General features: G+C 43.5%; 2 protein-coding genes and 1 pseudogene across 3 annotated transcripts; 1 reads left to right on the forward strand and 2 right to left on the reverse strand.

The window, feature by feature from the left end:
- Nucleotides 1–711: 711 nt before the first annotated feature.
- glb1 (galactosidase, beta 1) lies at nucleotides 712–9,956 on the reverse strand. The gene is made up of 16 exons (XM_083655695.1): nucleotides 9,819–9,956; nucleotides 8,554–8,723; nucleotides 8,025–8,175; nucleotides 7,839–7,899; nucleotides 7,583–7,677; nucleotides 7,308–7,488; nucleotides 6,485–6,543; nucleotides 6,278–6,399; nucleotides 5,810–5,850; nucleotides 5,578–5,690; nucleotides 5,340–5,414; nucleotides 5,024–5,113; nucleotides 4,794–4,907; nucleotides 4,389–4,520; nucleotides 3,801–4,040; nucleotides 712–2,947 (listed from the first exon to the last, which is right to left on the reverse strand). Exons 1-16 carry the CDS (start codon nucleotides 9,867–9,869, stop codon nucleotides 2,693–2,695), a joined length of 1,950 nt encoding a protein of 649 aa, XP_083511821.1. The 5' UTR covers nucleotides 9,870–9,956; the 3' UTR covers nucleotides 712–2,692.
- A 227-nt stretch (nucleotides 9,957–10,183) lies between these two features.
- ccdc86 (coiled-coil domain containing 86) lies at nucleotides 10,184–14,904 on the forward strand. Its single transcript, XM_083655707.1, has 5 exons — nucleotides 10,184–10,412; nucleotides 11,324–11,700; nucleotides 12,105–12,234; nucleotides 12,331–12,405; nucleotides 14,770–14,904. Exons 1-5 carry the CDS (start codon nucleotides 10,272–10,274, stop codon nucleotides 14,893–14,895), a joined length of 849 nt encoding a protein of 282 aa, XP_083511833.1. The 5' UTR covers nucleotides 10,184–10,271; the 3' UTR covers nucleotides 14,896–14,904.
- A 362-nt stretch (nucleotides 14,905–15,266) lies between these two features.
- On the reverse strand, nucleotides 15,267–16,999 carry LOC310793813 (splicing factor YJU2 pseudogene; annotated as a pseudogene). Its single transcript has one exon. The product of its transcript is annotated as a splicing factor YJU2 pseudogene (transcript).
- Between the last annotated feature and the right edge of the window lie 5,816 nt (nucleotides 17,000–22,815).

A 22,815-nucleotide genomic window follows, 5' to 3' on the forward strand; every position in this document is an offset into this window, starting at 1 on the left:
GTTGACAAACCAACTTAAAGGTGCATTACCGCCACCAATTGGACTGGAGCAGGAGATTAGACCGTAAAATCGAAACAACAACGCCTCTAAATTATTTGATCTAAATCAGTTTATTTTAATAAAAACGTAATAGTTAACATCTGTGTATACATTGCCTGCTGTTTCCCTAAGATACCTGACACTCAAAAGTCGTTTTGCCTTCCTCAGACAGTGACTGAAGATCATTTCTCTCTGCATTGTTTCCTACAATGCAGTATTATGTTCAATGGTTTCTGTTTGGCTACATGCATTTTCCAGTTGGGTGCTTGCATAAAATATAGACCTGTATCTCCTATTCTTAAATGGGTGATGACACTATTGGCTTCCAGCCCTAACATGTCTTTATATGTTATGTCTTCCAGTTTCATACTGTCATACTGATTGTGCATAATGATCTGATGAATGTCTGGCTTCAGCTTTACTTCATGTATCTTGAAGGTCCATCTGCTTGAATCTGAGTGATTGTTTGGCCAGAATATCCACCTGCTCATGTCCCAGTCCCACCACCAACATGAGCAGGCTGGAACCCAAAGTAGCATTTAGATAAAATCAGGAAAACCCTATGAAACTCCCTGACTTTTTAAGACTATAATTGTCACCCAATTTAATCTTAATGTCCATTCATTTTATTGTGCAATGCTATCATTGAACACAAAAGCTTAGCAAGGCACATTATCGATTCGAATCAACATTTTTGTTTATTTCACAAATTCACATTAAAAGGTGTAGGCTTTACAACATTTAGATAATAAAACACTGGAATGAGTGTATGCAAATCATTGCATATCTTAAACAGCACAGTGCATACCAGCAGTTCCAAAATACATTTAGAAGAAAAAATAAATAAACACATGCATCAAAGTAGGCTATCATGGTTTTATCCTACAATGCATTTCCTGGTGTGATTTTAGAAGAAAACAATACTTTCCCCCCCTCCAGTGCAGCCAGTTATTGATCCTTTGGCAACGCTTCAGTTGGCAATATTCCTTTCAGGCAACGGCAATAGACCAAAATCTATGCAGAATCACTGAGGTAGAACCATTTATGATTGATGTGATAGTTATGCTAAAAAATAAAATAAAAAATGCACCATTTGATATAGACATAATCTATCATTGATGTCTAATCCCAAATGTTAAAATTGTTATGGGATTACAGTAGTTAAGTAAGCAGCATACCGGTAGTTAAACCTTGCCAGGCAAGTGGGGTGTGTTCAATCTGAAAACTGTGTACCGTTTTGCTACGGTCTCCGGATTGAACGTCATGTTTCCTCTAAACGATGTGCTTTGAGGTACAGTATGTTGTGTTTCGTTTGGTGGGTGTGTCAGAGGTGTTACCCAATCAGCAGTGACGTGTATATAAACCCCGCTGTTTAAAGATAGTTACAACGCTTGCATAACACAACAGGGTGTTCAATGCACCACCGTTTCCATATACTGTAAATTGTAAAAAAATATAAACGTTTTGCTGTTTTGTCAGGTCTGAACTCAGCCCTGGATTTGCGAGATCATGATCGTGTGAGAAATGCATCTTGCCGCTCTCCAAGCTATTGGTTTAACTCCGCCCAGCAGTGGGCCGGACCAATCAGCATCCAGAGGCAGCTATGGGCGGGATTTAGGTGCGACAACAGCGTAGTCTGAGGCCAAAAACCTCGTTCTGTCATCCGGCTATGGGCGGGACACACCACCATCCGCCGGGAACCAAAGTGCAGCAAACAATTGCGCTCAATCCTTGCGCTCTGTTCAGAAAACATGGGCGACGCGAGTATCTAGCTACCCAAAAACCTAAAAAACCCAACAGACAAAAAACTAAAACCAAATAATGGCATCACTGCCTGACACACCAGTCAAAACGGTAAAATGGGGGAACGAAAACACTGTGGCACGCAAAGTGGAACGACCACCGGAACACGGGGCGGATCTTCCTGCCTGTAGTAATGCGTCACCAGGCTCTCTCTCCTTTGAGAGAGCCTGGTGACGCGAGGTGACGACAGCGAGATGCGAGCCTGCGAGGTTACGACAGCGAGATGCGATAGGTTGAGGCGATGTCTCGTCAGTCGTCATAGACGCTGGGTTAGCTGGCTGGGGGCGTGGTCAGGGTGGGGTAAATCCCCCGTTCTATCCATTCAGCAAAGTTAGAATTTAGGTGATAGCCCAGCCCAGGCAGACACGATCAGGGATTCAACCACCGCAGTAAACACACATCTGAATAGACGTCTTGTGTTCTGCTCTAGAATCCCCAAAACTGTAGTTAAGAGCCGCAGCACCTTCCTTTGGCGAGTCAGCCCATTGAGATATATGGGCGGTTTTACCCCACTCGCGCACCAGCCGCCGTATAACATTTTGTGGGCATTCCCACACATGCGACTGTCTCTATGGACGGCATAGACAGATGGTTCATCCAATCACCTGCCAGGTATTTCTTTTAACGCGCCTGCCCTTTTCCAATCAGTTTCCAAAGACAAGGTGGTTCTGTGTAACAAACCATCTGGCAACGTCAGGTAATAATTAAGGCACGACTTCCACCATATTGCTTACATCAACTCGGCTTTAAAAAAATCTCTAACATCATAAATCTAGTTTAAAAAGTGCTGATTTGGGAGTGAACATCAATGAGAGCAGTGCAAATTGATCCCTTTTGTGTGTAAAACGTATCACAACAAATCCTCTTTAATAAACAGTCTCCTCTGCTGTCGGTGGTCAGATTTGACGGTTGCGTTCAGGACGGGGGTGCTAGTAAACTCCACGGTGCACGCTCCTGAGGTACAGGGCGCCCCCTCTAGCTCCAGGACAGTCACGTTGTTGGGTGCGGCTGTGCTGAGGATGGTGGCGGGCACGAAAAGGGTTACCTGAGGGCCTCGGCTGGGCCAGTACCTTCCCACGTTGAAGCCATTAATCCAGACCTGCCCCTGCAAAAACAAATGAATCAGAGTCAGACTAATTGGTCACTTTGCAAGGAATATACGGATATTGCTTTGTTGCATCAGATTACCAAACAATAACTAAAACTGTTCAGTCAAGAGGCAAAACAACCAACTATGAACTTAACTGCAGTTAATACAAAACTATAAATGTAAACACTTAGCCAAGGAAGAACGTTTGATTGACAGCCCTCTTAGATAAATCCCTCATGCCAGGTAAATTACTTACCAGCACGTTTTTAATTTTAGTCTACTTACAACCATGAGCTCATGCAATTGGTATTAGCTGAGAGGGATCCATGGTCACCAAGGCATTCACCGCACCCCCCCTCTCCATTCACTGTGTTCATTTTAAAAAAGCTAGGCTACAACTGGCCTCCAACTAGAGATGTAACGGTCGCAAAATTTCACATCACGATTATCGTGACCAAAATTATCACGGTTATCGTATTATCACGTATTCATAAAAAAATTATGAAAATGTTCAAAACGTACTGAGAGACTCACTGAAATAATTTTACAACGTTTTATATTGAAAACTCAGACCCAAAAAGGATTGATACACTCACTGAAATCATTTCTCCAAGGCTGCACGTTTGAATCTGGGAGACTGTTGCCAACTTTGGTTGATGATGGACAGTATTTACCATGTTTTTCCATGCACTGTAATCACGGTACCACGGTAATCACGGTACCACGGTTTTAATGATTATGAAAATTTGAAACGGTACGGAAATTGTAAGGAATTTTAATCACGGTTATCATTAAAACCGATTATCGTTACATCCCTACCTCCTACTTAAGAAAAAACTCTGTATGGGTACTTGTATGGGTAACATGCCTTCCTCCAGTCAGGGAATTGAATGTAGGTGTCCTGGGGCAGGTCTGGGATGCCATCAGGAATGATGAAGCTGCCCCGGTAGAAGGTGGGAGGAGAGAGAGTGACGGGCTGAGGTGTGTCTGCTGCTGTGGGCTCCATTTCCTCGAGGACGCCCTGTCTGATGGCTTCATCGATACTGAGACTGTAGATGGTCCAGCCGGTCAGCAGGTCCTTCCCCAGAGTCATGTTGGTCACCAAACCCTGTGCAGTAAAGACACAGCACAAAAGGGGGGCGCAGCTCACACCAAGTTGCTGATATCAATTATTTCTCATAAAGCATAATTCGCACTGACATGCCACCTTGTCTTAAATCATAAGAAGTGTTACTTCACAATTCAGAATAACAACGTCATTAGGTTGCAGTTTCATCTAGTCTTATTCTTTTTACTCACAAAATAGGACATTGACCATGAAATGTCAAGTTGTTTTACAGTTGTTGCACAACCTGTATTTGAACATCAATACAGCTTTGTGCTAATGGCTGAAGAACTTGTCACTTGTCACATGATTACTGCAAGTGATACACAGTAGCTTTAAAATGAAAAGAACCTTAAAGTCATTGTTGTATTTCCCGTAGTTGATTCGGCCCAGATTCTCCACCAGTACGTCCACCTGACTGCCAGCCTTCCCCGTCACGTTGACAGTTAGAGCTTTGTCCCTTTCAAGGACCCCTACCGCCACCTTGAGAAGAAATCAGCACGGTTATGTGGGGACATCTCGAATTAATTCACACCCGAAATAAATCTGACTTTGTTGACTTGCACAAACGTAAAAACTGTAAAACCGTAATGAAAATGTCGTGAAAATTAGTTATAGGCACCGTCTTGACAGTTTTAAATGATTGGGCAATAGATAATGATGACACAAAAACTTGACATCAGTCCAAGGAGGAGGAGTGTGCATGCAGTGGTGTCAAATGTCCTGTCACAGGAAGTTGCGTGTTGGCAGACATACCCCGTCCACTGACACATACGCCCTGTCATGGACCCCGTTCAGTGGGGAAGACAGAGGAGTTAGTGAGCTGCAGTCCACAGGCAGCTTGGTCCTGTAGAGGACAAACCCAAATGCCTACAGCACAGAGGGAAAGGAGACACTTACATAATGCTTACTGCAACACCTACTGACAAAAGTAAAAATGACTTCTTTATTACATTAAAAGAGAAACATATTAAAGTGTACTGCACCTGTTTCAATTCAATGAAAGTCAGAGGATACGTGCTGGTGACCGGCCCGGAGAAAGACAGGATTTCTAAGGCATCTGATACCGTCTGGAGCTGCAATGGTCGAGAGCTGCACTTTATGATTTATCTTTTTATGTGCCCAATCGTGTCACAACACTTTATCTACAGTGAGTTTAATAATATAATAATAATAATAATATATTATGCTACAGGTCATTATTTTATTAAGTGACACGGCTTATTTATATTTTATTTATAGGCTTTGATTACGTACTTAACATAAGAGGTAATGGAAACGTAGTATCAACCGAGTACCTACCTTCTTCATTTTAACAGCCCCATATGCATATTTTGGCGTTGTTGGTGGTATTGGTCCCTCTGGTATCTTACGGTACTATTGAGGGAAGAGACAATACTTACAGCAATACTTATTTTAACAGTACTAAATGTTTTATATTCCATCTATTGCATATTGATAATGCTCGTATCAAGGTCTCCCTCTAAGATCAAGGCCCATTTAAGTGACATTTAAGTGAAACATTTGAAATGATGCATACCATTTTGATCACCTCTCGAATGGCAAAGTACTTGTCTGTGAGGTCTCCTGCCTCTGTGAGAGGGGCGTCATAGTCGTAGCTGGTGGGCTGTGGGGCATATGGTGAATTGGCACCTGGGGGCATCAAGAGGCAATCAGAGGGTGAATATTCTCCTCAGGTTATCATCTGGGGGACAAGTTGGGCCCAAGTGGCTCATCATCTGATTAAAACCAGCCTGTTGAAGGACACTCACCGTTCCAATATGCAAAGTTTGTTCCTCCAATGAACATGTAGCTGTGAGGAAAGAAATGTTATTGATTTTATATTTCAGAGAAATAGAGAGAAGCCTCTGCCTCTGTCAGTGGGTCTAAACCTCTGCTAGGAATGTGTACAGTTACAGTAGACAAAATGGAAAATGAAGCTGATGCCGAAGTGCCTTAAACCTGCATTCTTCCTAATGACCAGCAGGGGGTGACTTCACTGTCTGCAAAAAGAAGTCTTGATTAGACCCCTACTTCTTATTTGATTTATTACCTCATATCAGTAAACACTTTCCTAATGAGTTTATTGTCTCAATCGCTAGTTTCAAGTAGACAATGTACCAGTAGCAGGTGGAGCTGAGGCTCTGTCTGGCTAAAAAAACAAGATGGCGATGGCCAAAATGAAGGCTTCAAAAACCAACAGGTGACATCACGGTGGCGACATACATCCATAAACTCACATGTTAACATTTGCTCCCACTAGCAGGATCTCATTGAGGGACTTGGTCACGGTGGCAGTGGACACTACTGAGTGGTGCCCGCCCCAGTGGTCCAGCCAACCGGAGTAGAATTCAGAGTTGACCTGTAAGACAGCAGGTGGCCTTAGGTGTAAAACACAAGTGTTGTGTCAGCATCACAGTACACAATGTACTGAGGGAAATGCTTACCAAAGGTCCATGAGGTTCAGCATGTCTCTGTGCGTCAAAGGCAGCAGTTACATTTCCACCTAATAAACCCAACAAACAAGGACAAGCACACATGCATGTGAACACACACAGCGGATGCAGTTTAAAAACTTCCACATGACTTTATTCTGACTAAGCCAATATGTGACTCAATGAGTCAACACGGCACAAACCAAGAACTTACCCCACTTTAATAACACAAACCATTGAGACTAATAATGTATCCCATCTATAGGCCCTTTTCACAGCAACCGTTTTGAGGTGGTAACGCAGGAAGTAAAGCAGGTGTAACAAATAACATTAATGAGGGACCCTGGCACCGGGACACCTACATGGAAAGGTACCATCATTAATGGTATTGGTTACACCTCCTTTACCACTTCAAAACGGTTGCTGTGAAATGGGTCTATTGCTTTTCTAACAACCCGAACTGAGGATACAAACAGACGGTTTTAACTTGACAACATAATCTTTCTAAATTGGCCCTAGCTTACTTCCTGTTGCAGTGTTAGCTAATACAATAGCTTACAGGAAATAAGATGGCTAGCAACACAATTCCATGAAAACCGTCTATAAACACATCCTTAACGTAAACAATGACTGTTCAATTCTCCATGTTTTTCTTTCAACAATCATGAAAATCACATTTGAAGGATAAAGTGAAAAAGTGCACTCTTGACTGAAAGTACCAGAGAATCAGGAAGATGTGAAAGAATAAAACACCAGTCAAAAATGAAGGGAATTTGCATTGCCAGTGAGATTATTTGACCAGAAATGATCACAGACTCATCCGGCTGACACCTACCAGGCCCAAAGTCGACGGTGGCATAGAGGCCTTGTATCGAGCCACACTTGAGGTAGCCGAGCCCAGCTCCATCTGTGGTGAACAGCACCGCCTGCTCCCCAAGGTGGGCCCGGAAAAGCTTGGCCAGGTGACGCATATAGTTGTAGTCACAGGCGAAGTAGCTGCCATATTCGTTCTCTACCTACCAAAGGCGGAAATATCAGGAGAGAGAAGTTATCTCAGTATGAAACATGCCATGAGGGTAAAAACACATGGAAAATCACCTCCATGCTCACCTGCACAGTGATGATAGGACCACCGTTCTGATAGAGAAAAGGCTTTATGATAGGCAGTAACTTCCCCATCCACTTGTCCACTGCTGCAATGTAATCTGAAAGACATGAAACACACGTTCTAGCATGCAACTGAGGCTAGGTTTTCTGTACACATATCCCAGCATGCAACTGAGGCTAGGTTTTCTGTACACATATCCCAGCATGCAACTGAGGCAAGGATTTCTCTACACATATACTGTTTATGTTTGATTCACACCTGGATCTGAAGACCGCAACACAATGTCCTTCTTGTCGAGAAGCCAGGCAGGCAGACCACCCTAGATAACAGCAATATTAAAACAGTGTGTGCAGTACAACTTAATATAACTTACTGTGTAAAACGTTAAGTGCAATTGAATTTAAGACATTAAGCAGTGAAATTTGCAGACACACGCTCGCTCACCATGTCCCACTCTCCACATATGTAGGGACCAGGCCTGAGGACGACCAGTAAACCAATATCTTGGGCCAGCTGAAGGAAATGCTGCACATCCCTGTCTCCGCTGAAATCGTATCGGTCTGGAGACGGCTCATGGTAGTTCCAGGGAATGTACCTTCCAAGTGAGTGAAGAGTGAGTGTTTTCCAGACATACACTCATGTAACAAATCTACTTCTTACGGCACAATAATGATGCTCTGCTTGCAAGTGAATTGGGAAGACAATGCTAACCTAATAATAGGCAATTCAATTGTGAATGTTGTCATTGAGTTGTAGTTAGTATCACAGATTATGGTCATGATTATTATTATGGGATACCTCTGAAACAGTTTTAAACATATTTGTAAAACTAATTTTAAAAGCACTGTGTTGATCAGTTGTTCCAAGGCGTGTTGTGTGTGGAAGGGAGTTGGAGCGTGCACAATCCCAACCGCACATGATTTAATCAAAGAGCAAAACTGAGAGTGCACAACTGCACGCGGGCTAAACTTACGTCTGAATGGCGTTCAGTCCTGCCATGTACATCTTGAGCAGACGATCTTTCCAATAGGCTCTCGGGATCCTGTTGTAATGGATGCTGCCAGAGATGTAACGAAACTCTTGCCCATCCTTCTGGAAGCAGTCGTTCTTGTAGTCCACACTGAATGAACGGGGCGCCCCAAGCTGAGGATGGTCAACAACACAGAGTTACAGAATCAACGAGTTCAACCCTTTAAGCCCACGGGCCATGGTGCCACTCCCCCCCCCCCCCCCCCCCCCCAACCCGACCCCAACACCACCCCTCGAATGCTAGTCTCACTTGCCAGACTATCTCTGTTTCACGCTTGTACCTGCACAGGAGATACCCGCTGTGAAACAACAGCAACAATGCTTGTTGTTTCACAGCGATGGAGGCATTTGAGAGCGACACGCAGGGAGCAGAAGGGAAATATCTTTCTGCTCTGACTGAAATAGTCGGAGCCAATGGCAGAGCTTAGCCTACTTCCAGGCAGTCAGACTACTCGAATCATCAAGCAAGAACACAACATGGTCATAGTACACCCACCTGCATTTGTGTTACAGTGATCTTCGTTTATAAGACGTTATGCCAGTCTGTCGGGTTTCATTGTTTGGTTAAAGGTTTACATTTTTACGACACAGGGATGGTATCTCAGGTGACATTAGGGTGTGTTACCCAGCCCAGTCCTGACTCCTGCCAACCTTGCAATGACAGTCAGTCTAACAAATGTTCTCAATAATGCTGCAATGTGAGAGACAAACCCATGCAAACTCACAACACAGGGCTGGGCGATCATTCATCATGATCATTATGTCTTTCAGGAATCACATCGTGAAGAGATTTTAATATTGTGAGTCACGAATCGTGACACACATTTCTCTTGTCTAAATTGATGATGATGACACCCAATTTGACTTAAAATCTTGTCAAATTAGGTATGGTACTAGTATGAATATTATTTGAATACATTCACACCAAATTACATTACCGATTCGGTTCAATAAGAACACTGATTCGATTATTTAACGTGGTTTTGCATACGAACCATATCGCGAATCGTGATATTGATATATTGAGAAACTTCTTTATGATTATCATGATGATGGTAACCAGCAGTGACAACACAACACAGTCCTGAAAGGGGCTAACTCAAGTTAGCACAAGTGGAGGTAGGCGAAATTACTTTAACGTTACTTTGTTGTGTGGCATGAGGCTGCTGCAGCAATCAGTAGAAACTCAGAATAATCACAATCACTTACTGAATTTCCAATGAGCAAAAGCAGCATGGTCCCAACTCCTAAGACAGACATGGTGAAGCTTGCCCGTGGCGTGCCGTCGCCTTTCAAGAACCTTATAATTAAATATTTTAACGTTACATTATCTTGACACTGTTGGCTGCTTCCTCAAACAGCATGTTCTGAATGAAGACTGGCATCATGAGTTACGGAAGTAAAGTCATGTGACACAGTTCAGTTGCTGCGGCAAAACAATTGTTGGTCACTAGGCGGCACTGTTACGCATTGTATTATTTACTGACCACTAAAAGCGTAAAAGAAGAAGAACAAAACCGGAAGTGTCGTGCGGCTTCAACGCTACACATCACATTGCTCTATTTACACGTGGAGGTGGATGTCTGAAGGCATAGCTGAAGTTTAACAGCATTATTCTATTAGGTTAATTGCGGTGTAACCTGCGCCGTTCACTCGGACGACATGTCGACGAACGAAGAAGCCGTCTCAGATGAAACGACCATTCCCGAGGAGGCAGACTGCGAGTCCAGTCCACCGATAGTCACACGGACTCGTAGCGGACGCAGGGTGCGCACTCCAGCCGCGCTGCTTGACCCGCAGCCGGTAACGTTAACTTCTATCTCACAATTCATTCAAGAGTTTAGCTTGCACAGTTATTAACTTTTTTCACTTCCCACCCAATTCACATATTCTAATAAAGTTCCAAATTTGAATTCCTCATCAGAGGAAATGTGTATGATTTGACACCATCATCCATACCATATCGGAAACCTTGGTTTAGCTACTTTACAGTCTACACCAGGGTTTTTAAAGACTGTGGGCCTGAAAAAAGCCCGTCCCCTTTTAGTTGACTTTGTCACACAATTGATGAATGCCTATGGGATCATGATTCATGTTATTTGATCCCAGGCAAGTCAACAATTGAGCCAAGATAGCCTGATATTGCTGTTTGATATACTTCAGACTACACCAAATGTATAAAAAAGGGAAAACAGTAAAATTCCCCAAAACTACTGTATCTGTAGTGTAAACTATCTCTAACCAAATCACACACATTCTATTCAGAATCAGAATCACTTTTATTGCCACAGTATGCAACATTACATACGAGGAATGAGTCTTCTCTGAGCCTCACCCCCTGAAACAGTTTGAAGCCCCCCTGGGGAGGCCTTCCCCCCACTATGAAAACCTCTGATCTACACAACTTTATTGCAGTTACAATTTCCATAGGCTGTCAGTGGCAGTCTGTACCCCCTCAGTTCATGATGCCCCCATATTATCCAATTGCTTTTGGAATGCCTTCGGATGTCCCCAATTACCGGTATATGCTTTTATCGCAAAATGCACAAATTGCGATAACCCACCAAATGTAGATATCTTGAATTGAAGGGAATTAAATCAATCTTGGAACTGAATTATGACTTGACAGAAGTAATTTGTCGATATTTGAGTTGAGTTGTATCTAACAATACATATCCAGTCTAAATACTAAATGATAAAACGTCTTGCCATAGGTACCAGGTGCAGTGAAGGCTCCCAGTCGACGGACCAGGCGCTCTGTTCTGCAGGAGCAGCCAGGCGAGGATGCAGAGTCGGAGAGGAAGGCCGAGACTCCAGCGGCGGAATGCACAAGTGTGCCCAGCGAGCCCACACCGGTACCGGGCATCGAGTCCGAGCAAACGGGAGTGTGTTCAGCACCTGAAGAGACAGACAGAGCTAACTGTGAGAGAGACGGTCATCTGTCTAGGTCCACACCTGTGGAAACGGCACCCGCGCGCCCAGACAGCAGCATAGCCAAGAAGCCTAAACTGTCAAGTGGGAAACAAAATCCGGTTATTCCACTGGGAAAACCGAAGTCGGGAAGAGTCTGGAAGGACCGCAATAAACAGAGGTGAGGAGGTCATCACCTGTGTGAACATGGCAGGGGGAGGTAACCATGTGCCATGGAGGGCTGAAAGTATGCAAGGTTCTATTCCATCCCAAAGCTGACTTCACCTGGTGTAGTGTTTGGTTAAGCTGACTTCACCTGGTGTAGTGTTTGGTTAAGCTGACTTCACCTGGTGTAGTGTTTGGTTAAGCTGACTTCACCTGGTGTAGTGTTTGGTTAAGCTGACTTCACCTGGTGTAGTGACTTCACCTGGTGTAGTGTTTGCAGGTGTCAAATTGTCCTTGATTAGATGGGTTGAATGAAAATGACTTAGCCCTCCCTGCTTTACACAACAGTTTGTCATATAGTGCCTATATAATGTATATAGTGTCTTGCATTATCCAGCTAAATATGACCTCACCTCCTAGGTTCTCTGCAGTGGTAAGAGATAAGCCATTGCGATCTTCTTGGGACAAAAAGATGGAGGCCAAGCGGGAGAAGGAGCTTGTGAAAAAGTATTCCTTGCAACTGAAAGAGGAGAAAGCCAGAGAGAAGGAGGTAGGCTTACTAGGCTATATGATGCACATTGCTTTGATCCTTGCAGGACATCCTCATCTGTGCACCTTGCTCACTCACTATTTACTGCTTTCATAGGAAAAGAGGAAAAGGCGAGAAGACAACTTGAAGCGGCGCGCTGAGAATGAACGCAAGTCAGAAGTTGTGCAAGTGGTAAGTTAACTGTTTGTACACACAAACAGGCATTGCTCATTCAGCCAAGTTAAAGGCCCTGCCCGGCATACACAATTTAAGACAATATTCCCCCAGAGATACAAACATCACACAAAATCTTCAAGTCAGTCTATGAATAGAGTAATACATTAGAGAATAGAGTAGTAGTAGTAGTAGTAGTAGTAGTTTATTTAACACAATGTAAAATCCACATAAAAAAGCTTCAAATGAAGACAGTTTACATACATTAACACATGCCGAGGATTAAGTACACAATAAAGCCAAAGGCTTATTTCCATTGTGATCCTCTAGGGGTGCGGGGCTTGGGGAAGGGGGATAGGGGGGTGATGCCAAGACTGGCAGGTCCAACAAGCTACAATACACTATTAACAATTTTACGCGTACAAATGACATAAAGACAGCATTTCAATACAAAAAGTAATTAATTCACTTCACAACATTCCAATACAATAATTAATTTACATAATATGCAATAAAACAAAACAAAAAAACATACAGCATAAGGGCCTGTGTCCACCTAGCTTATTTTTCCGACGTTAAAAGCTGGGAGTGCGCTGGGGAACGCTGATCCCAGCGCACAATATACAAGGAAGCAGTCTGCAAGTAACGTTAGTTCAGCTTGATAGCTGACAGCTAGCAAGCTAACAACACAGGTAGGCTACGCTATTAAAAGCAGTAAGCACAACACTCACCAGAAATATTAAGTGTCTAGCCGATCTGCTCCCACAATTGAGCCGTTCTGTCTCTGTTGCGATAGTTTTTCCATATGATTAGTTACCAGAAAAGGAGCAGCCGACACCAGCGTCTTTCTGAAAAGTTAAAATATTTTCAGCTGGAAGCGCTGGGAGTCGGCGCACAAAAACGCCGAAAAAAGACGCTGGGCGCTCTGCACTTTCTCTACACGTCCGTGTGCGCTCGCATACGCTCTCCTCCCATTGGAAACAATTGAAAATAGACGCTGGACCTGAGGAAAAGACGCCAGGTGGACACAGGCCCTAACTCGACACAATACAGGTTGCGCCAGATCCCTACTCTGACAGACCATTTGCTAGCCACTTCTTTGTGGCCCGTCTAAAACTAGTAATATACTGTGTGTGCACTTTCTTCAAGCGTATAATAACTACAGTATATGTACGGTATCTCTATCACAAAATGTCTGTCCCTCCATCCGTCTGAGCACATTTATCTCCCCAGCCGTTGCTCCGATCACCTCCAAAATTTGCCAAAACACTTTTCAGGGGCCTGAAATGAATCTGTTGCAAAAAAAGAAAAAAATCCGCCCACAGGGATATTACGTTTTTAGGCCTTCACACTCAGTCATTGTGACATCTGTCATCACCATCCCTTCCCTGCTTCCCACTAACATTGTGACATCATCAGTGATGTCATAGACATTGTGACATCATCAGTGATGTCATAAATCTTACATAATGGGGCGGGGGGAAATCAACCCACGGGGGGCACTGCAGCAATATTTTATGTTTTTAGACCTTCATACTCACAGAGCCGTCATCACCATCCCTTCTCTGACATCTTCAGTGATGTCATAAATCTTACATAACGCGCAGATTCCGACCCACACAAACACAATCCACATCCACCCTCCTATCGCATCATAGACATTGTGACATCATTATCAGTGACATCATCACATTGTGCAACTCCGGACAGACTACTTTAATATAGAGTTCAGATTAGGGAATTTGAATTGCAATAGCCAACTCCATGGATTGGTAATAGCAATATGTTTTGAACAGTCTAACAGAATAAATACATGCATACTGTATCAGTACCTCATAAGGATGATAATGACATAATAACAAAACACATGCATAACATCAGCATCTGTAAATCATTTAGATAATGGCTACATGCAAGCACACACTGCGATTTGACCTTCCTCTCCCTATGCAATGTTTTCTCCTGTCTTGAACGCATCACAGATCCTATGCAATGTTTTCTCCTGTCTTGAACGCATCACAGATCCTATGCAATGTTTTCTCCTGTCTTGAATGCATCACAGATCCTATGCAATGTTTTCTCCTGTCTTGAACGCATCACAGATCCTATGCAATGTTTTCTCCTGTCTTGAACGCATCACAGATCCTATGCAATGTTTTCTCCTGTCTTGTATGCATCACAGATCCTATGCAATGTTTTCTCCTGTCTTGAACGCATCACAGATCCTATGCAATGTTTTCTCCTGTCTTGAACGCATCACAGATCCTATGCAATGTTTTCTCCTGTCTTGTATGCATCACAGATCCTATGCAATGTTTTCTCCTGTCTTGAACGCATCACAGATCCTATGCAATGTTTTCTCCTGTCTTGTATGCATCACAGATCCGGAATACATCAAAGATCAAGAGGATGAAGAAAAAACAGCTGAGGAAAATTGAGAAGAGGGACACACTGACTTTGCTGCAAAAGTCACAGACCCCAAAACAAAAAGTCAGAGGGAGCAAGTAGGGTGACTATTTACTTTAAGAATGAAAACATCCTGAAATATAATAAAAAATAAGCTGCTCAGTACATTTTGACTGTAACACACTAGCCATTTCTAAACATGCAGTGACTTCCTGAACATTCCCAGACGCTACCCAGACGGCCCGCATGTTTAGCAACAACTGTCCGGTATGAGCCCCTCCCGCGAGCGCGCAACATTACCACCCCCGTCTCAAGTACAAGATCCACATCGCTGGCAGTGCGGCTGTAGTTTAACAACTCCCAACTCATGTTCCGGAACATGCCGTGAGCGGGCGGGTGGTTAAACGGCACTTTTGCAAACCATTAATTTCCCCGTGCTCTTTAATAATTTCATGAATGGACGTAGTTACGTGCCTGGATTATTTGGAAGAGAGCCAAATTATTGAGTAAACAAGTAAAAGTTGAATCGTTTCGTTTCCTCCATCTGCCTGTTTTATTTGTAGCCTATATTCTGCTGCTGCTGGTTTCTTCCTCACAACCAGGGATCCCAGAGTCCCGCCACCTCCCAACTTCCCCACACTCCTCTCCCAGCTCTCCACCTTGGCCCTCTTCACTCCTCGGGCCCCTGTGCCTCTGTAGGGTTTGCCTGTACTGGATGCGTTTGGCTGTGTGCTGCTCTGCTCCTCCTGGTCTGAATCCGAGTCAGAGTCCCTCAGTCTTTTCACTAGAGCGCGGTCCAACATCTCTTTTGTCTCTCTCTCATCCTCTTCTTTTTCCCTTTCCCTCTCTCTCTTCTCCAACTCTCTGTACTGGCCGATCATTCCCTCGAAGTCGACCTGCGCCTGCCTCTGGTTCAGCTCCTTCAGCTCCTGAAGATTCTCCAGAACCTCCATCTCCATCTTGGAGTCACGTGTGCGGTTCTCCAACACCTTCATGGGGTTGTTCAGCTCCTCCTCCTCTCTATTCCTCTGAATTTTCTTCTCTTCTTCCTCAATTAGTTTCTCTGCCTGGAAGTTTCGTGTGGCACCGTGTTCCATGGCATAGTCTGTGTTCTCTGGGTCAGTCTTAAAGGTAATCTCGGCCAGACATCTAGTACATTTGATGTAGAAACGGAAGATGGGCAGTCCCATGTACAGCTCATTCATAACAGTCTCTTTACGGGCATTGAACTTCTTCCCCTTGTAGATGTACTCACCACATGTTTTACACCTCATATTGAATGGAGCCATCAATCTGACCACATATTGTCGATCTTTAAGGAGTTTAAAGGAGAATTCTCCTTTAAGTTTTGGTATTTTTGATGGATCAAAATCAGAAGGATAGTATTTATTCAATACTTTTCTTTCAGACATGGCTGATTTTGTAGAACTTTTCCTCCTGAACTTTACTGACAAACTTCCTTCAAAGCTCCAATAGCTTCACAGCTAGCTAAACCATTCATCTGAGTCCATTGAGTCTTCTTCCTCTGATCAACGGAGCCCCGGTTCCACTTCTTTCTATAATCACCTAAAAACAAGCGACCCCCAAACCTTCCACCACAAAGCCCTAAAACACCACGAGATGAACCAAGACAAGAGTCCCCTCTGCCAACTAGTCCTGAGACTCAGTCCCCTAACCTCAACCAACCCTACAGAGCCTCAGGACACCCCACAGACAATCTGGCCCAACCAAATTATAACAAGACAAAAAGACAAATACATCACCCATTGGAAAGTTGAATCGTTTCGTTTCCTCCATCTGCCTGTTTTATTTGTAGCCTATATTCTGTCCCGCTCAGCCAAAACATGGCTCATTACATTATTGTTATACAGTCTAATGGTCATTACCTTATGTTATAGAAACAACGAGCCTGATTTACCGGGCGTGGTCCTCACTCATAACGAGCAAGAAAAATATTGTTGCTTTTAGATGATGTATTTACACATGAACCCAATAAAATATGTGCATAACATACAAGTGTTATTTAATTGAAAATGTTCAAAAACATGATACACACACTGCACAACCTGATGTGGTGGGTGCCAGCCATTTGTCAAAGCAGTATGGTTTCTATCTGGACCAATGAACAGTTCAAACTATGCCTTATGTGTTTATTGAATTTCACTTTATTATATTAAAGACACAACACGTTTATGCAACATCAAGTAATGAAATGGCGAACTTTGTTTAATTTAGGAGTTTCTATTAAATACCAGAAAGTATTCAAAACTGATTAAAGTATGACTTGCTTGACTCGCATGTGGTTCATTGATATCGCACACATTTTACTTGTCAATTATAAATGAAAGTAACCTAGGTTTTCCAAAGATATACCTGTCATCATGCTATTGCTAAATAACCAATGAAAATTAAACAACACATTTTAAATGTCATGCATGTAAAAATAAAAATGCATCTCAGGTTTCAATATATCTTTTAATATAGGCACAGTGTGGTTCAAATGAAGCCCATGAGTTACAGTAGCAGATACAGTGACACTGACTTGTGATGTGGATACAATTTTACCAAGGATCAATTAAGAAAAGACAAGGCTCATGAGTCAACTCTTAACTCAAACAATTCTGAACAGCTCCTTGAGCATAAATGAACTGCCACATCAATGGTACGCTTTATTTGATTATTAAACCTTTATTTAACCAGGTAAAAGACTAATTGAGATTTAAAATCTCTTTTTCAAGAGGAACCTGGCCAAGACCGCAGCATAAAAAACTACATACATTTAGGTTCCATCCATACAGATACAAATAACCATTTGAAGAGGGAGACTTGAAATTAAATAAGTAATGAGTTGGTAGTACAGCAACAAGTGCCAATACTTCCACGTTCCAAGTCCTTTGAACCAATGAATGCTGGCAATTTTAAGTCTTTCTGAAAGGTGTTCCAGGTAAAAGGGGCTGCGGCTGATCCAGGATCAACAGAGCTCCGACTATCACCAGTGTGGCCACACTGATAAGGTGCCTTTTCCCAAGTGAGTTCACACTGAGGCTCAAATTAAATTGTCTCCATAGGGACATTGTTTCCAAAAATTGTGATTATAGCATTGCACACACACACAGTAGGCTACCAACAAACCAATTGCATAAAAATCAAGAGGACATCTCAGTAGCTACAATTATGCTAATTAGGCCATTACTTAAGTTCATTCATTTGAAAATATTTCTGTCAACTTGTCTTCACATAACACATGGGTGATATTCAGTGTTGGGGAAGCTACTTTGAAAGCATAGCTTAGGAAGCTACCAACTACTTCACCATGGAAGTAGTTGAAACTACAGCAAAGCTGCCCTGGGTGAAATGTAGTTTAGGAAACTACAATCTACACAGAAAAAGTAGTTCAAACCAGTCACAAGAAGTCTGACCTGGTGGTGTAGGTGGTTCGCTTGCTGCCCCACAGTGTTAAGGCCTCAATTCCTTTTGAGGTCATGGGTTCGAGTCTCAGTCAGAGTTTTGAATGGCATCAGCCAGAGGAAGGAGACAAAAGCGCCCACAGATTAGCTATGTCCAACCAAGTCTACTTAACTATTTCTAAATTGACTGAAAGTTCCTCTTCCAGATTTTGACCTATAGCCAGGCACTTCAAAAGTCATATAGTGACAAATATAGAATCAGTGGTAGTGCCTTTGTGGTTCACTGTCTATGTCAGCTGCCTCCAGAAGGAGAGGTTATGTGTTCTAAGCTGGAATGTGTACAGACTGAATTTCTATCTCTGTTTTTTGAGGCAGTTATTTGTATTTGAATAAAAATGTAAATAGGCATAACAATATTTTAGTTTTTATTACAATTCTAATTAATTTGAGGATATTAAAGTGTTAACATAAATGTTCTTCAATAAACTATACTGCAAAGGAGGGGTCCTACAGTGGGTTTTGATCCCTCGTCCATCAGAACAGAGACAACTGCACTCACCACTCAGCCATACAGACAGACCCACAAAGCTCAGGCTTACACATTCATGACACAGACAGAGGCAGTGGAAACAAATAATTTTTAATTATAATTTATAAATATTTGTATGAAATAAATAACATTTGTAATTATTAATTAAGACCAGAAGGTGTCCCCTGGTGGCACACTGAGTTGAGTGTGTAGTTATTACCATGTAAGCCTCAGTCCTCCCACAGTGACCTGATCAAATCCAGCCTGTGGGCTTTTATTGCATGACCCCCCACCCCCCTCTCTCTCTCTGTCTCTCGCTTCCACACCTCTGTCCTTCTCTTACGATACGTCTGTCAATAAAACATAAAATGTCTGAAATAAAAAGAAAACAGAGGAAGAGCTCTTATCTTTGTTTTTTACCATTACATTTGATTTCTCTGAGACTTTATGACCCCCCCCCACACACACACACACCAGCTTTATATTGATTGACAGCTGAAATGTAACATTTTAAAAACCAGACAGGTCAAACTTTTTACAGCGGGAATTTGGCCTAACTCTGTTCTCTCTCTCTCTCTCATTCTCTGTCACTGTCACTCACTCAAAGGAAAGCCAGGCTTCCTTCAGGTACCGTCGGGACATTCAGCTTGGGGTGGTGGTGGTTGCTTAAACCTACATACAGTACATTCAGTTAAATTCAGCTTGTGGTTGTGGTGTGTAGTCTACCATGTAAGCTTCAGTCCTCCCCCAGTAACCCTGGTACAAATCCAGCGTGCGGGATTTGGTTGCATGTTCTTCTCTCTTCCTCTCCAGCTTTATGTTGATTGACAGCTGAAATGTATAATTTTTTTAACCAGACAGGTCAAACTTTTTACAGTGGGATTTTGGGCCAAGTCGGTTTTCTCTCTCTCTCTCACTGTCTGTCAGTGTCACTCGCTCAGAGGAAAGTGAGGCTGCCTTCAGGTTCCATCAGTACATTCAGCTTGGGTGGTGGTGGTGGTGGTGGTTGCGTAAACCTATGCTAAACCTCGGTGTCACTCCATATTTACTCTTTAGGCTTTAGGGCAAGGTGTCACAATAGTCTACTGGAAATGTCTTCGACCCAGTAATGTTGTTTCTTATGAACTTTTGTGATTGAAATGTCATATTTATGCCTAGTGGATGAAATTAAACTTGGTTGCTAAGAGTTGCATGTTGGGCAATTTGAGTAATAGACCCTTTTCACGGGGGCCATTTTGTGTCGAAAAGGCAGAATAAACACAGGTGCAAGCAAAACACTAATGAGGGTTTCCAAATTCCAATCATGGAAGTTGGAAACCCTCATTAGTGTTTTGCTTGCACCTGTGTTTACCCTGCCTTTTTTCGACACAAAATGGCCCCCGTGAGAAGGGTCTATTACCATAATGACCTAATTAATCGCCAAAACTGGAAATTAGCATGAATGATATAAATAGTGAGGCTGAAACCAGGAAATTATTATACTGTATTGTTGCTTTTAATCAAATTAGAAAGGTGATCTAGAGTCTAAATTGATGTTTGGAAGTCCAGAAATTAATCTCTTGCCATAACTGAGTCTACTTAACTATTTCTAAATTGACTAAAAGCTAAAATATACAGTAGCCTTTTCCAGATTTTGCCCTATGGCCCGACACTTCAAAAGTCATACAGAGAGAAATACAGTCATACATAGAGAAATACAGCATCACTGGCAGTGCCTTTGTGGTTCACTGTGTATGTCAGCTGCCTTCAGGAGGGAGCGGTTGTGAATTCTAACCTTGGATGTGCACACACTGAACTTTCGCCTGTGTTTTTTTAGGCAGCAAAGTTATTTATATTTGAATAAAAGTGTAAATAGGCGTAACAATCTTCTTTTAGTTAAAGACAGGGCGGTGCTGTAATATGTCTCCTCCATCGGGAATTGAACCAATAGTCCACCTGTCAGGTAGCGACATAGACAGAGCGACTCAACCTGCTGAGCTTTGAGCTGTTTGGAGTTGGCCTTCTGACACTGTGTTCACACTGACAACACAGAGCGCATAAAGAGTGAGATAGGTTGGAATTGAACGAGTGAGCAGCTGTTGATCTGACTGAGCTAGAGTCAGAGACTGACTATCCTCCTTCATCAGCTTATTTCTATCAGTGTTCAAACTACTGATGATAAAAAAAGCATTGCCTGAGGTAGGGATTGAACCAACAACCTTTAGACATTCCACAACATCCACATATTTATCTGAGTGAGCTATAGCCAACTTCGCTTTCTGACATTTTCGTATTGTAGCTTTAAACCTTGATCTTTGACTGTTGAAGTAGGTCTGACAAGGAGGAGACAAGACAAGACAAGACTCTTGTTTCTTAGCACCCCCACCCCACATATTGGTCTAGCCTCCCCCAAACCCCCCTTAGAAAAAAAATCCTGGAGCCGTGCCTGTTCCTTTCATTTTATTGCCCAAAATTGTAGTTTGTAGTTTGAGTAGTTAAACTACACCAAAATGACCAAAAAGTAGTTTAACTACTTGACTCATTACGCAAATATGTAGTTGAACTACTCGCAAACTACTGCAAAATGTAGTTCAACTACATGTAGTTCACTACTGCCCAACACTGGTGGTATTAATATAAACTCTGTACCTTTAAATCATTAAGAAGTTATGTTAGTTGCAAGAAAGTGAGTTTTTCCTCACTAATATGTGAGATGAGGGACACTGCAGCCCTGTTTGCTGGCTGCTAATAATGCGCTACTCTTGCACATACAAGTATCTTACATAGTTAAGTATGTTGTTTTCTCCTCCAGGTCATAACCATAGACCTGCGCTCCACACAGTTTGGTGGAGGATTGGGGGTCACACACTCCCAGCCACTGTTGACGCCAGCCAGTGCACCTGGGTACCAGTGCACCTGGGCACCAGTGCACCTGGGCACCAGTGCACCTGGGTACCAGTGCACCTGGGCACCTGGGCACCAGTGCACCTGGGTACCAGTGCACCTGGGTACCAGTGCACCTGGGCACCAGTGCACCTGGGCACCAGTGCACCTGGGCACCAGTGCACCTGGGCACCTGGGCACCAGTGCACCTGGGTACCAGTGCACCTGGGTACCAGTGCACCTGGGCACCAGTGCACCTGGGCACCAGTGCACCTGGGCACCAGTGCACCTGGGTACCAGTGCACCTGGGCACCAGTGCACCTGGGTACCAGTGCACCTGGGTACCAGTGCACCTGGGCACCAGTGCACCTGGGTACCAGTGCACCTGGGTACCAGTGCACCTGGGCACCAGTGCACCTGGGTACCAGTGCACCTGGGCACCTGGGCACCAGTGCACCTGGGTACCAGTGCACCTGGGCACCAGTGCACCTGGGCACCAGTGCACCTGGGTACCAGTGCACCTGGGCACCAGTGCACCTGGGCACCAGTGCACCTGGGCACCAGTGCACCTGGGTACCAGTGCACCTGGGCACCAGTGCACCTGGGTACCAGTGCACCTGGGTACCAGTGCACCTGGGCACCAGTGCACCTGGGTACCAGTGCACCTGGGTACCAGTGCACCTGGGCACCAGTGCACCTGGGTACCAGTGCACCTGGGCACCTGGGCACCAGTGCACCTGGGTACCAGTGCACCTGGGCACCAGTGCACCTGGGCACCAGTGCACCTGGGTACCAGTGCACCTGGGTACCAGTGCACCTGGGCACCAGTGCACCTGGGTATCAGTGCACCTGGGCACCAGTGGCAGAGGATTTCAGCGCACACTTTGACTGTCTGTCCCAATTACATACCGATACTACTATTTTCCCCGCCGGGCCTTGGATGTGGTGTTAATGGCAGATGCTGCAAAAAGGTGGGTGAAGACACACACAAACCAATAAAAAAAATAGACTGAGGAACTCCCTTTTAATTTAAATTTTATTATGATTAATAATAATCCGAATTCATAACTAAACCAAAAATGTAGCCTATGTCTGAGGCAGTTTGAAACCGTAGAATTTGGTCTTGGGGCTGTTTTATTTTTGGATGCATAGAATGTTTGTCGGGAGCTTTTACATCCCAATGACTTTTTTATGTGGTTCTTCAGATATGAACCAGAAGATGTC

This window comes from Poromitra crassiceps (assembly GCF_964638095.1).
Source record: "Poromitra crassiceps genome assembly, chromosome: 19".
NCBI classification, from domain to species: Eukaryota; Metazoa; Chordata; class Actinopteri; order Beryciformes; family Melamphaidae; genus Poromitra; species Poromitra crassiceps.